This window comes from Bombus vancouverensis, chromosome 4 (assembly GCF_051014615.1).
Source record: "Bombus vancouverensis nearcticus chromosome 4, iyBomVanc1_principal, whole genome shotgun sequence".
In the NCBI taxonomy this organism is placed as follows: Eukaryota; Metazoa; Arthropoda; class Insecta; order Hymenoptera; family Apidae; genus Bombus; species Bombus vancouverensis.
This window is the reverse complement of record NC_134914.1, coordinates 12,056,905-12,069,983: the sequence shown is the minus strand read 5'-3', so window position 1 is coordinate 12,069,983 and position 13,079 is coordinate 12,056,905. Positions and strand designations below refer to the sequence as shown.

At 44.0% G+C, this 13,079-nt stretch overlaps 1 protein-coding gene across 1 annotated transcript in view; it reads left to right on the top strand.

Moving 5' to 3' along the window:
* LOC117156734 (uncharacterized) overlaps nucleotides 1-13,079 on the top strand; it is a 175,464-nt gene that overhangs the window by 143,571 nt on the left and 18,814 nt on the right. The window contains exons 5-10 of the mRNA XM_076617817.1: nucleotides 1,027-1,315; nucleotides 2,139-2,410; nucleotides 5,624-5,776; nucleotides 7,343-7,537; nucleotides 8,214-8,602; nucleotides 11,261-11,497. Of these exons, the coding sequence (XP_076473932.1) occupies nucleotides 1,027-1,315; nucleotides 2,139-2,410; nucleotides 5,624-5,776; nucleotides 7,343-7,537; nucleotides 8,214-8,602; nucleotides 11,261-11,497 (1,535 nt within the window). The remainder of the gene's footprint in view (nucleotides 1-1,026; nucleotides 1,316-2,138; nucleotides 2,411-5,623; nucleotides 5,777-7,342; nucleotides 7,538-8,213; nucleotides 8,603-11,260; nucleotides 11,498-13,079) is intronic.

The window sequence follows — 13,079 nt, the reverse complement described above, 5'->3', positions numbered from 1 at the left end:
CGTCTGACGAAAGTAATCTTTTACCACTGAATACTCACTATGATACTGCCACGTCGGGGACACAATAAATCACGAAACCGATAGATCGCCGGTGATCTCCTCGCGTCGCAGTTCGAACGTCTCACGCATAACACGAAGAAATTTGACTTTGTATGTGAAAATAGAATTTATTACGCGAATCCAACCGAGTGACGGTTTAAAGTGTTACAGAACGATTCAAAGTGTTACGAGAGGCTGGGTCAAAATGTTTTAACGGACTGATTCGAGCGCTTATTTTGGACGGTTTTTGTACTGTGGTTTTAGTCCCTCTGGAGGGATTGTCGTCTGGTGTATCTCAGAGACGCCAATTCCGATACTATTTGGTTATTGTTTCGATGACCGTGATATGCAGGATGTCTAGCCTATCCTATTACTGTTTCTGAGCGGCTAGTATTCTTGAACGTGTGACAATACGAAAGTCGAATGATACAGAGACGTAGTACCAGTCATTCACAGACCATGGCGACTAACTGCGCTTCCCGAAATTTGTTAAACGAGCCAAGTACTTCTGATCGATGCTTATCTCGTATGGAACTGCAGCGATCGAAAGGAAATTTCAGTTAACGTGCAACTAACTGAACGTCAGCTGGCTGAATTCGCTTATCCGAGTACGAGTTCCTATTACGTGGGAGAAAAATAATGAGGAAAATTGGCGAGCTCCTCTTGTATCGAACTCCGATTATATAAACTATTTATCCCCTGACAAGTTCAAACGACTGGAGTTCTACTGTAATCTCATCGATTTTCTCTGCTTTTTGTTTTACGGAGTTAATCGATCTGCCAAATAGATCATATTTGCATGTGTATGTGTGTGAACGCAAAGCTCTGAACACTTTCGCGTAATAATATAATTTCTACAGCCGCGAACGCGCTAAAGGAAACACGATAAATTCCACGATGTTCTAACTTCTCGAAAAACTGAGAGATTACAGAAAGAGCGTAGTGTCGTAGGAAGTTTAATCGACGTTACGGTGCTGGCGATTTCAGTTGACGTTCGACAGCTTCACCCTGGGGAAATTCGTGTCGTTCACGGCGGAGGGCTGCCCGGACGGATCGCTGCAGATTTCGGAGGCCCAACGGCCGGACGTTGGTGGCCTCTGGTGCGGAACGTCCTGGGGTCCCGCGATTTACTACAGCGAAACCCAGACCGTCTCCATCACGCTGAAGCTGCTCAGGCTCAGTAAGGATCAGACGGGATTCAATTTCGACTTCAGGATGGTGTACAAGATGATCAGGAAGTCGGACGCCGTGGCACGCTACGGGAATCCATTCGTCGGTACGTACGTCTCCGTTTTCTTTCGCTCTCTATCATGATTTGTTTCCATGCCGATGCTCTTACGTTGATAACTTCGCCGCTCGGATGAGACGGAATTTACATAAGCTGGATACTTTTGAAAACAACGCGGTTCGAATTCTTCGGTGTCGAGGTCGTCGAGTTTGTCGTGGAGGGAAATCGAAGTTTCTTGTAAAGATTTTCTTTGTCTCAAGTCCAGATGGATTTAGTCGTTCTTTCTTTTTTTCTATCTTTTCTTTCTTGTTGCTGCATCCTTGTGTGGAGGCTGGCGTCTTGTAGTAACGTTGATAGTCAACGACAGTGATTATTAAATTAATTATGTAACTAGATCGTAAAGTGTTTTAAAGAACTATTCTCACGATACGGTGAAGCTTCGTTTATATCAACTTGTCGGGCAACAAATAGTTTATCCCTTAAATAGTTTGTCCATTGCGTTCATATAAACGAAGTTCTATCCTGGCTCGTTTGAATTTTCAGATACTCGTTTGATTCAATGACGTTCCATGGAGATGACAATTCTATTTTCCAAGTAGATTATATTTCGTTTAATTGTCAATAATCGTCGTCCATTTTTGCCAAGACAAAAATAACTTCTTTATAAAAGAGATTATATGTAAAAAAAAGACGTACAAAAACATGTATTTTATAAAATATATATATAAAGATATATGAAATTGCAGGAAAAAATCATCGATTTAAAATGGATGCGTACAAACATCGATCTTGTAAAATATATACAAAGACGTACGATTACAAAATAAACGAGGAACATAGAACAAAGAAGAAGTAAAAATGACGATTCCAGGTATGACACAGCCGACAGGAACACCATCTTCGACGGAATTGACTTTGGCAACGTCCTCGAGCGACTACGCGAACAGCTCGATGGCGATGCCGGTGCAGATGGTCGAACAGCCATCGACCACGACGAAACCAAGCAGCGAGCAGTACCTCGGGGATCTGATATCCGGAACCTACTGTTCCCGCATATTCAGCGACTGCGACCGGAAGAAGTGCAGACTGCAGTCTCCCAACTTTCCCGGATTGTACCCGCGCAATCTCACCTGCTACTACGCGGTAAGCCCGTTCGAAATTTTCCACCCCTGGAAACTTTCGAATAACCACCTGCCGCCCTGTAAACACGAAACGCCGAAGAACAGCGCAGAAAATTTTCGCAACTTCTTCCGTTTGCCGGATAGGATTCTTCTCGAGGAGAAATAGCTTTCTGAAAAGTTCCTTCCTTCTTTGATCGATAGAACTTGATAAAAGTTTCTCGTCTCGTTCGATAATTTACCTTTTTTTATATATAAGTACATATATAAATAATATTTCACGCAAGGAGACGATTAGAAATTGTTCGCTGGCTGAGGTAGCTTCTCTTGAAAAATTGTTTCTTGGAAGATCCTTTTCTTCCAATATGGAAGACTTACGAGTGCTCCCGCTGCTGTTACTATCTTCTTAGTTTATGTTACGTAACATCTCGCGTCGAGTTGGAAGACTGTTTCTTTCGAAAATTAATAGACGGAGGAATAAAGTTCGAGACTCGACGATTTCCTAGCTTCGTGGGGTTGCATGGGATTCGTGGAAAATCCTTTTAGCAAATGACCTAGGATGTTAAGCTGTAAACTCGCACGGTACTTAATATCGAGCTAGAAAATAGTCCGTACGAATTGTAGAAGCCTTCGCTGTTTATTTTGTACCGCAGAACTCGAATACGGGATCATAAATCTGTAGCGCGCAGTCCGTGGCGACGATTCCGGAGACCGCCTTTCTTAGCGAGTTATTTGAAAATTTATGTAGCTGTCCGAAGGAAGAATGAAGTTGGAACGAGTAAGTCGCGCGGTACGATGAAGCTCCTTCGTTGGAAATGGCTCGATTTCTGGTGTTTACGTAATTCTTGGAGGCTTCGTGAATTTTTCCAACTTCCCCGCTGTTCCCCGTGGGTATCCGAGTTGTTATAGTTAAGAAGAAAATTTATATAAAAATAGTAGACGCAAATTCTGATGGAGAAACGATTAACGTGTTTGCCTGTCACCAACGTGGTTCTTTTTACTTTCACGATATTCACATTCGAAATAGCGACTTTGATGTACGCATAGTGGAAAATGTTCGAACATCTATAGACAACTTTTACGAATACATTATACGAAACAACAGACTCGACTATCACGACTACATCTACTATATTATATCTTATATAGTATCTCGCAAATTTTATATGCATTCCCAAATTGCTTTCGAACCTTATCACTGTGATCGTAGCCTTCCTTTCTCGTCATAGATCTGAGGCGGATGAAAAGAGAGAGAGAGTGCGTTTCGTCCCGGGACTACCGGTGGACTCGTCAGTAAGGCTATGCCCGGTAGTCCCTGCCTTAGACGTAGAGGGAGTCTCGCTAGGTGCGGTATTTATATCAATCGCTCGTATATTCAACCGCTAGCGAGTTAGACAGACAGACTCGTTGTCGTCGTAGCCCTCTAGTGTTGGCGGTTGGTACCCGCGGATCGCCCGGGAGGTGTTGCGCCGCGTTGATGCCTCGACCTGTCGGCGTCCTGTTGATACCGATCCGCCACAGACCTTAATAAAATTTCCAAATCTCTAAAACGTAACACGCACGATATAAACATGAAAGTTTCCTGCGATAAGCGTTCAAATACTCTCGTAAGAGATACTACGAAGCAAAATCGTGCACGTAGAGAAAATATCATCGCACAAGAAGGATCTGGTTGCACGAAATTATTTGAAATCACAAATTACTAATTGCCGATGATTACTAAACGATGATCCGCGAGGAAGTCGATGAGAGGGTGTCGGCCGATCGAAATCTCGACGACGCTCTAATGAATATTAACAAAGCTGTTCTGTGGAGCGTGAAAGGAAAGGGGTGTGACGTTGGAATGTTCTCCGTGACACGCGAAACGTTGCAGGCTAATCCGAGGAACGGTATTTCAGGTCGAAATCGCACGACGGTCCGAGCAAATTGAACGGGTCGATGCACGGGCTCGGTTTCGAAACGAAGAGGAACGAACGCAACCAACGTTGGCATTCCGACGAAAATTTACGAGGCACCGCCACGAGTGTACAACCCGCGCACCATTATTCTCCTTTTGCCCGCTAAAGCCGATACGACCCGCTAAATACACTTCGATACGACCACTGAAATTTTCTGCACCCGGTGCTCACGAAGGTTGCGCCAATTTCAATGTCGTTTCCACGACAGTCGCAACGAGGTACTTTCGTTACACGAGGAATGGAGATTGGATCGTATGGAATGCGTGGTAAACAGGGAAGTAGAGAGGTCGGTTAGTCTAGAAATAGGGGAAAATAAAAGGAGGACGTTAGATGGCACGGGTGACGCTCGATGTGTAATCGTTGGATAAGGAACGTTGATTAAGACGATAGAATCGAGACACGAGAGCGATCGATACGACTATATCGTAAAAAATGAAGGACACGCGCACAATGGTGTGTAAACGTTTATGCTTTTGCGAGGGACGTACGCGATAGGAAATACGCGATCGCGGCGGTGCTTTGATCGAGAAGTAATTTAATTTACCACCCTCCTCTGAACGTGGTTCATTCGATTAACCGATACACCTCTCTGATTCGAAGTTCGATAAATTGTTTTTCGGATAATATATGAGCGACACGAACACGCGTGAAGATGGATAGATAGATATAAGCGTAACGGTAGAGATAACGTTAATAAACAGGCTAAAAGAACAGGATTACGAAAGGAATGGATGAAACGAGAGCGTGGGAAAAACGTATGGGTAAAATAAAAGCGAGAAAATTGCGCAAACCAAAGTCTCTTTTTTTAGTCTAGAAATAAAGATTATTATTAATTCGATATTAGCGATAGAACGCAGAATATGGCCCATGCATAATCCATTTTTAGTCTGACGTCTGAAATCAGTCCGCCCTTTGTATTTACGATCGTTCTTTTCTTTTATCATATCGGGTTATCGGACGAGTGTTAAACCTTTTTCAGGTCGGGTTTCTGCTCGCAGATAAGAGAAATTCTACAGGGATGGAATAACGGCATTACCCGATAGATGTTAGAAGATCACCGAACAGAACGATATACATTTGATTTAATTCGTATCGTAGAAAAGTGTTGGAATAAAGTTTATGATTCAGCTTTTATTTCTCATCGGACTTTATGGTCCGGATTAGTCTTCTTCGTAATCGTCATTCTTATCAAAGTTTATAATTTAGAAAAGGTTGAAAACTTATCCGACCGCTCGGTACAACACCTCCTAAGTATCTTCCGTATTAATCTTACGACACAGGTGAGGCAGCACGACGTACCAGCAGGGAAACACGCCTTAATCTCCGTGAAACAGCCTCGGGGCCAATTGGTGGCCATAAGAGCGAGGCCAGCCACCCAAGCGGAATCATCGCCTCGCGAACTTCGCCTGTGGAAGGACTGCGATGTGGTTCAGGTACGTAGTAAAACCCGAAACGGCGAAAATTGCATGGATCGAGATAAATCCGAGACGTCGAACGATGGCTAGCCAGGGCGAAACGCCACGCACGTGACCGATGGCGTGGTATCGGCCAAGCCGAACGGTCGTTACGCTCGCACGGTAATTCCGGCGGGTGTGCTTCTTAAATCACGAACACTCTGCCGAATTTATCGATCCGCGGAGAAGAGAAACTATCGCCGTGTGTTCTAAGTTGATAAGCGAAATTTATTGGCGGACTATAGGGCCAGACCAGATAAGAAAGATAACGCGAGAATTCTGGCGAGTAGCTTCAAAATAGCCGACGAAAGTTTGCGGACGTACGTCAAACTACTGAAAGACCCATCCGATCGAGCGATTAATTCTTTTCTGAGAAATTGAAACGCGATCTTCTCGAGATTTACAGTGGCTACGAAAAGCGTTTGCTCGTAGCCTTATGTTCCGATACGTTTTCTTAGCGGGTTTTCCGTTTTATTTACACGGTATGACATTTTTCGTAGTCACATGGAAGTATTACTAAACGATACAAAATTTATGTAATTGATACGTAAATGCTATGATAAGTACAATGGTGTGTAAATACTTACACGCTATTTTGCAGCGCTATAAGAGCCAGCCGGTGTTACAAGATTATTTCTATTTTTATGCGCATATTTGATATTTGTAGTTTAGTATTTTACTTTATGTTTATTTTATTTATTATTGTTTAGTCCGTGCCTTTCGGCTTTGGACGAACTTTTGGGTTTACATCTCTAATCACATCTAATTTCCTTCTTACATGTCTACCTCCCCTCTTTCCCACTCTATTCTGTTGCACTATCTTGCTTATTCTACCTCTAAAAACTAAGCATTAGGAACTATAAATTATCAACTAACGACTAAAATCTATTGCCACTTTGGTCTTTAGCCTCCTTGTTGTGCCTCCTCCTTGTCGTTTGCCCTTCTCTTCTCTATTATTGCTTTCAATTCTGCTAGACCTTCTCCAGTCACGTTCAGCGTTGTTCCTATGTCTTTTGGTCCTCCCGTTATTTCATATTCTTCTATTACGTGTCTCAGGTCTTCTTCTTTCCTCCTACATAATCTGCATCTTTTTTCTCCCTCTTCTTTCCAGTATTGCCTTGCTTTGGTCTCGTTTCCGCATCTGAATCTTGCCAGTATTCTTCTGTCCTTCCACTTCATCCTCCCTTCTAAGTACTTTGGTAATTTCTCTTTGGCTATGTTTCTGTAGTGTATGTTATACTTGGATTCCCTTATCCTTTTCCCCCTCTCTTCTGTTTCTCTCTTTCTTCCTTCTTCTATAATTTGGTCTGCTGTCATCCTTTCTTGCTCCTCTCTTAGTATTTTACTTTATATTTACGTTTGGATTTCTGTAGAACTTTGTTATTACCGCACCGTTCTGCAAACTTCATCTGTGCGATACAAAATATGCCAAAAACTTTTCGATTAACCGTGGCTGGAAAAAGTTCCAGTTCCTTTTTTCGTCGTACTATTTTTCCCACCGAATGATACTAATTGTAAGAAAAGGAACGTCGTTTTGGCCCACAGGATTACGTGACCGTGTATGATGGCTACACGACCCGGGACCCGGTGATCCTCAAGTTCTGCGGAGGTGGTGAGCCGGTGCCGGAAGCCACTAGCAGCGGAACCGAGATCCTGGTCGAGTTCACCACGTCTCCTTACGGCACGTTCCTGCATCCAACGCCGCCGCATTCGCTCCACGGCTTTCAATTAGAAGTGCAAGTACGTGGTAATTCTGTTCAAACATTCATGGGGCCGGAACAGCGTGCTTTACACCTGACGGTGGCGAACTACCGCCCCCTCGGTTCACGGATCGCATTTAAATGGTTGGTCGGAGCAGCCACCGTTACCACAATTTTCTTCGGGAACGACGAGCCAACGAGATAATGAATTTTAGGACGGGGATTCTTCTTCCCTCCCTTTTTTCCTCTCATTTCTTCCTTTTTTCTAACCAGTTAAGAGACGTTAATGTCGATGAATTCCTTTAGAATTGAGTAACGAATTTTAAATCTCGTATTATACCCTTTCTTCCATCATCCTTCTTCATCTGTTTACTTTCTTTTCTATAAACATTTACAAGGATTAATAAATTCCTCTGTTTTCTACGTAGCAGCTAATCGTCTAAAAACTCGAATTCCTGTTGGAGCGGCAACAACTATCGTTGCTGAAGTAGAACAAACTCGAGCGATATGCTCGAACGATAAACCGTCCAAGTTCTGATGTACCTGGTACAACGTAGGTTATCCTTGAGTTTCCAACGTGAATCCCCCCGCTCCCCTCATTCGTAATAATTCGAGAAATTAAAGTATAAACCTTGGGACGTCTACAAGACCAAAATAATTCTTCCGTTTTTCCCCTAGTTCCTATCTCGTTGTTTCCCAACGAACTGTGCTTGCAGGTGAAGTTCGTGGACGCCGACTCGCCGACGTACGCGAAGAACAAGCATTGCGAGTTCTGGCTGCAGGGCAGCGGGGGTGGTGTGCTCGCGTCTCCACGGCATTCCTTGCCACGGAACAGCACGTGCCTGTATCATCTTCGCGGCGCTGGGCCGGCGCTTCCAAGTCCAACGCCACCGCGTCCTTTGCCCAAGTTTCCAGAGCAGAGGCCGGGAACCGTGTGGAGGAGACCGGCACCGCGACCACCGCAGCCACAGTTCCGCGTCTGGCTGTCCATCCTCAAGTTCCACGTAGGCACCAGCTTGTCGAGCAGCGACGAGGACTGCTCCACCACCCTTATGGTGTGGGACGGCGAGATGATGCCACTCTCCGAGTGCTACGATCTTGCCTGGTCGGTTTAATCCCCTTTGATTAATCGCGAATGCCTCGTTAGAGCCGACGAGCTTCCGCTTGTTACGCTGGTTTTTCCGGAAAACCGATCCTCGTCTTCGTATTTCGTTCGAGTTCCTGACGAGCAGTTCGGTGACTCGAATGTTCTTCGAGCAAGACTACGATTATGGTGGATACGTGTCCCCATGGATACGTCAGAACAATCTTATGACTCAACTACGCGCTTTCGTGCAAATTCCTGATCTTTCGTAGATCTAATTTTAGACGGATGAAACCTAAGTAGAAATTTATTTCATCCACTGAACGTTTTAATAAATATAATACAGGCTGTCCCAGAATTGATGGTACAATCGTCGACGAGGTGATTGTACATGAGAAAATAGGTCGAATATATGAAATAAATTTTTTTCACTCGGGACTTTGTTTTCGAGAAAGTGGACTTTGAATTTCCTCCGAGCACGCATGCACTTGACCATATCGTGGAACACAAACCGTATGCCATAGGTTTATGAGTTATAACAAGGCACGTGATTCTTAAGATTTACCTCGTTAATGCAAATATTGTTGAAAATGCTGGTCACCGGTACCGTATACGCAGGAGTGTTCTCCGAGTTAGATCTTCGTGCACGCTTTTTCCACCGTATTTCCCCTTTTTCCTCGAACGCGAGAACGATCCTCGCTGTTAACTGTGCAAGACTTGTGTTGTCTTTGGAATAAACTTTTGATTTAATATGTACGCTTCTTTTTACATAAATGAATAAAGTAAATAATGGTTTGTAACGAGATACTTTTAACCACGAGATAGTCAAGCGCATACGCGCTCGGAGGAAATTCAAAGTCGATTTTCTCGATAACAAAGCCTCGAGTGAAAAATACGTATTCCATATATATTCGACCTATTTTCTTATTTACAATCACCCGCTTGGCGATTGTATCATCAATACTAGGACACCGTGCATTTCGAATATTTCGTATATGTTTGAACGTAGTGCACATTTTGTGCATTTTTGCAACTTTCAATTTCCTGGAAATTCCTGGTAAAAATCCGCGACCTACTTATGACTATGTATATGCACTTCGGTGGCTGGATGTTTCCTTCGTCGGAACGACAGTTTATTGGAACACATATCCACTGTAACCATAGAACTTCACGCGAAACGTTCGCTGGAAGAAATATAGCGAGATGTTAAATTGAAATACAAGGCAGCCACAAATCCGTCTATGCAGTGACATTCAGGGACGCAGCCATGTACGATTCGGACCAAAACGCTCTTTAAGATATTTTGCTTGATTGGATACATGTTAACGTACAAAGTCGAGTCCTAAATCAAGAACATCACGGTTATCGCCAATTGATATCTGCACAACTTTCGTCACTGATATCATCGACGGCATCGGATCCGTGGAGACGCCATTTCCCAGAGGACTCGTGAAAACAGGAGTCGACCTCTGACAAACACAAAACAGAGACCTTTAATCCGTCGGTTCTCCTTACGGAACATCGATCGATGCAGTGACATACGACTTACGCGCAGAATTCTACGTTTTCCAATAATAATCGAACCAAAGTTAAGATATTAACAGCTTTTGCGATATGATCAACTTGTAGATGAAAGCTTCAAATATCGATCAACGTAACGACTCGGGCAACCGCTTGCGTGGTCTCAGTTTTTCTTGAAACGTCAAAATGTATTTCCCACGGCTCTCGTTTCCTCGGATCTGTCGAAATTCCCTCGTCAAAATGCTCGAACGTTAGTCGAGTCTATAACCACGTTCTATTTCTTCCACGCGAACCGCACGCGAGAAAAAGATCGTCGAGTTCTTCCTGTCTGACCAAAATTCGTGAACTCCACTGTAGCAGAGTCTGGGCTGCTTTTATATACTGCACGACCAACGGCTAAACCGCGGGATCCTCGTGTTTGCTTCTGTTTAGTTGAGTTTGCTTTCTTGTTACGCCATGCTGTTAACAGATCTTCTTGCCTGGATGTAGTTTGGTTTTTCTTGTCCGAGAGTTTGGAAGGGGTTTGGGTTATGTAAAGAGGTTTCGGGTAACTTGTCCCTCGGTTCAGAAATTTCTATGCAGCGATTCGGATGATTTATAGGTAGACCCTCGATGTTTGAAGCTCGGAAATTAGTGGAAAGTAGATTCGCCCATGAACCGTAGACCGGTGTCCCGCGTTTCTTATCTCAATCTCGTCTTACGAGATAACGATCTTCGTTTCGTTGCGATACGTCAAATTGGATACGAGGAAAATGACGAGATTAGCGAGAAAATTGACGCTGCAACGATTCTCCAATCTTTATACGCATCTCGAACATCCTTTCATTACGATTTATAATCGTTTAACAAGATCAACTTAAGGCAATATTGAAACGAGAAATCGTACGCATCGACGATAGCTTTCTCGTATTTCGTTCGAACCAGAGATATTTTTCAAAGAAATACAATTACATCGGGAATGACCGAAAGAACGCGCCGATAAAAGGGATTTCCAATTAGACGAGTCTCTTGTAAAGCTCGCGTGACGCGATATTCGCGAAGATTCTATCGTCGCCCTTCTCTCTTCCAAATTTCATCGCACAGACGCCACCCGCTTTATCCACGCCCCGGGCTACTTTAATCTGCTTCGATCTCTCAAACATAATCCATCTCGAACAGCGAGAAAGAACACCAACGTCACGGAGACAGATCCGCCGAGCCATCGCACCCTCAAGCAGCCCGCCCCGCTGGAAACACCACCCTGTTGGCGCGTTATTGCAAGGACAAGGTGCCGCGAACCTGCGACCACGCCATCCTACAGAACACCAGTCGTCCCTGTTCCCTTGGCGAGAGCTTCGTATCCAGCGGAAGCAGTTTGACCATCGAGATGCGGATGGTCGAGTCGACGGCTCTCAGGCGAGTGTAACTCGATTGCACGATACGGGGGGGAAAGAGGGAAAGCGAAATGGGGATGAACGAAGAGAAGGGGAGAAGGACGGGTGGAGAAAAGCGGTTTCCGTTTCAATTACACAGGCCGCGTGCCGTTTTGTTCGACGTTGTTTCACGTGAGCGTTATCGATCGACACGGCCGCGTATTATGTTTTCTCTCGAGCGACGATGTAATGAGATTTCGCCAGGACTATCCGCGGGAAGCGAGCTTTTATTGGCCCCGACTTTTCCCGAGCTTCTCGAAAATTATCGGCAACGATCGGTGATTAGAGAACGAATCCTTTAGATATCTCGTTTAATCTTCCACGACTGTGAACTTCCTTTTGGTTGCGATACGCGAGAGCAACTGTTTCTACATCTATAGTATATTTCAAAGCGTCAAAGTTTACACGGTACAGTATAACGCGTAAAGATAAGTAGAAAACCAGTTTGTATTTAAATTGCATTAATATCCACGGTTTAATAAATAACTATTACGAACGAATTATTTGCAGCGATACGATAACGTAGGGATGAAAGAAAATAACACAGGGATCACGGCCAGATTAGAGTCGCACAGCATCGTAGAAGATTAATACCTACGAATCGAAGTTATTGGATATTTTCGTGCGAGCTGAATGTTTCACGAGTTTTATTCGATATCTTTAATCTTCGATAATGGGAAGCAAAGATTATCGCGGACTGATAATCCATGACGAGAAAGAAGAGAGCCTTTAATCCTTCGCTCGATGAAACGTCGAGTAATCGTTTCTTTCGATCGACTGACGTTTAAGTCAAAGGGAACGAAACTTCTCGAGGCAAATTAAGATCGGAACTTGAAACGAAGATTTTGAACGGAGACGTATATTTCGCGCAGAACCGGCTTCCTCGAGAAGTCGGAGGTCGAAGTTCCGGTATTTCGAGATGTCGTGCTACTCTTTCCTTTTCCTCGTTTTCTTTTTTCCTCCCTTTCTGCGCGCTCAAGGGGTGGAAAGCTTTGAATATAAATTCAGACGAAATTTGCTCGTGACATGGAGCTCGTGGAATCGATACAGAACGTTACACGCGAGGAATGCGGAGGTTTTATGGCGACGCAGCGCAATATCTGCCGCACTTGCACGTTTTCGCTACCGACCTCCCGTCGTCAACCTCTTTTCTTCCGTTTCTCCGCCACGGTTCTCCCAATATCAGTTATTTATAAGAAGCGATTTTTCCTGCGCGTCGACCGCACCGTTGCGAGTCACTGAAACGCTCAGATTCCACGGAGCCCAGGTCTTTAGAAATTTCTCTGTGAATTGAAAGTCAATCCTGGAACAAACAGATGTCGCAGTGTTTCCTTCGCAATTACGTTCTCTGATTATTTCGTTTCCCTTCGTGTCGATATATATGGAATTTGATTTATAAGAACGCGATTAGAGTTAATAACCGTAGAAACTTGTAGGCAACCGAAGTAGAAGAATTTCGCCAAAGAAATCGAAATGGCACGTGAACGAAGAAATATGTGACGTGGTCTGGTAAGGAAAGAGTTTAAAGCGTTGAAAAGTCGATTAAGATCGTTTCGACTTTCTCC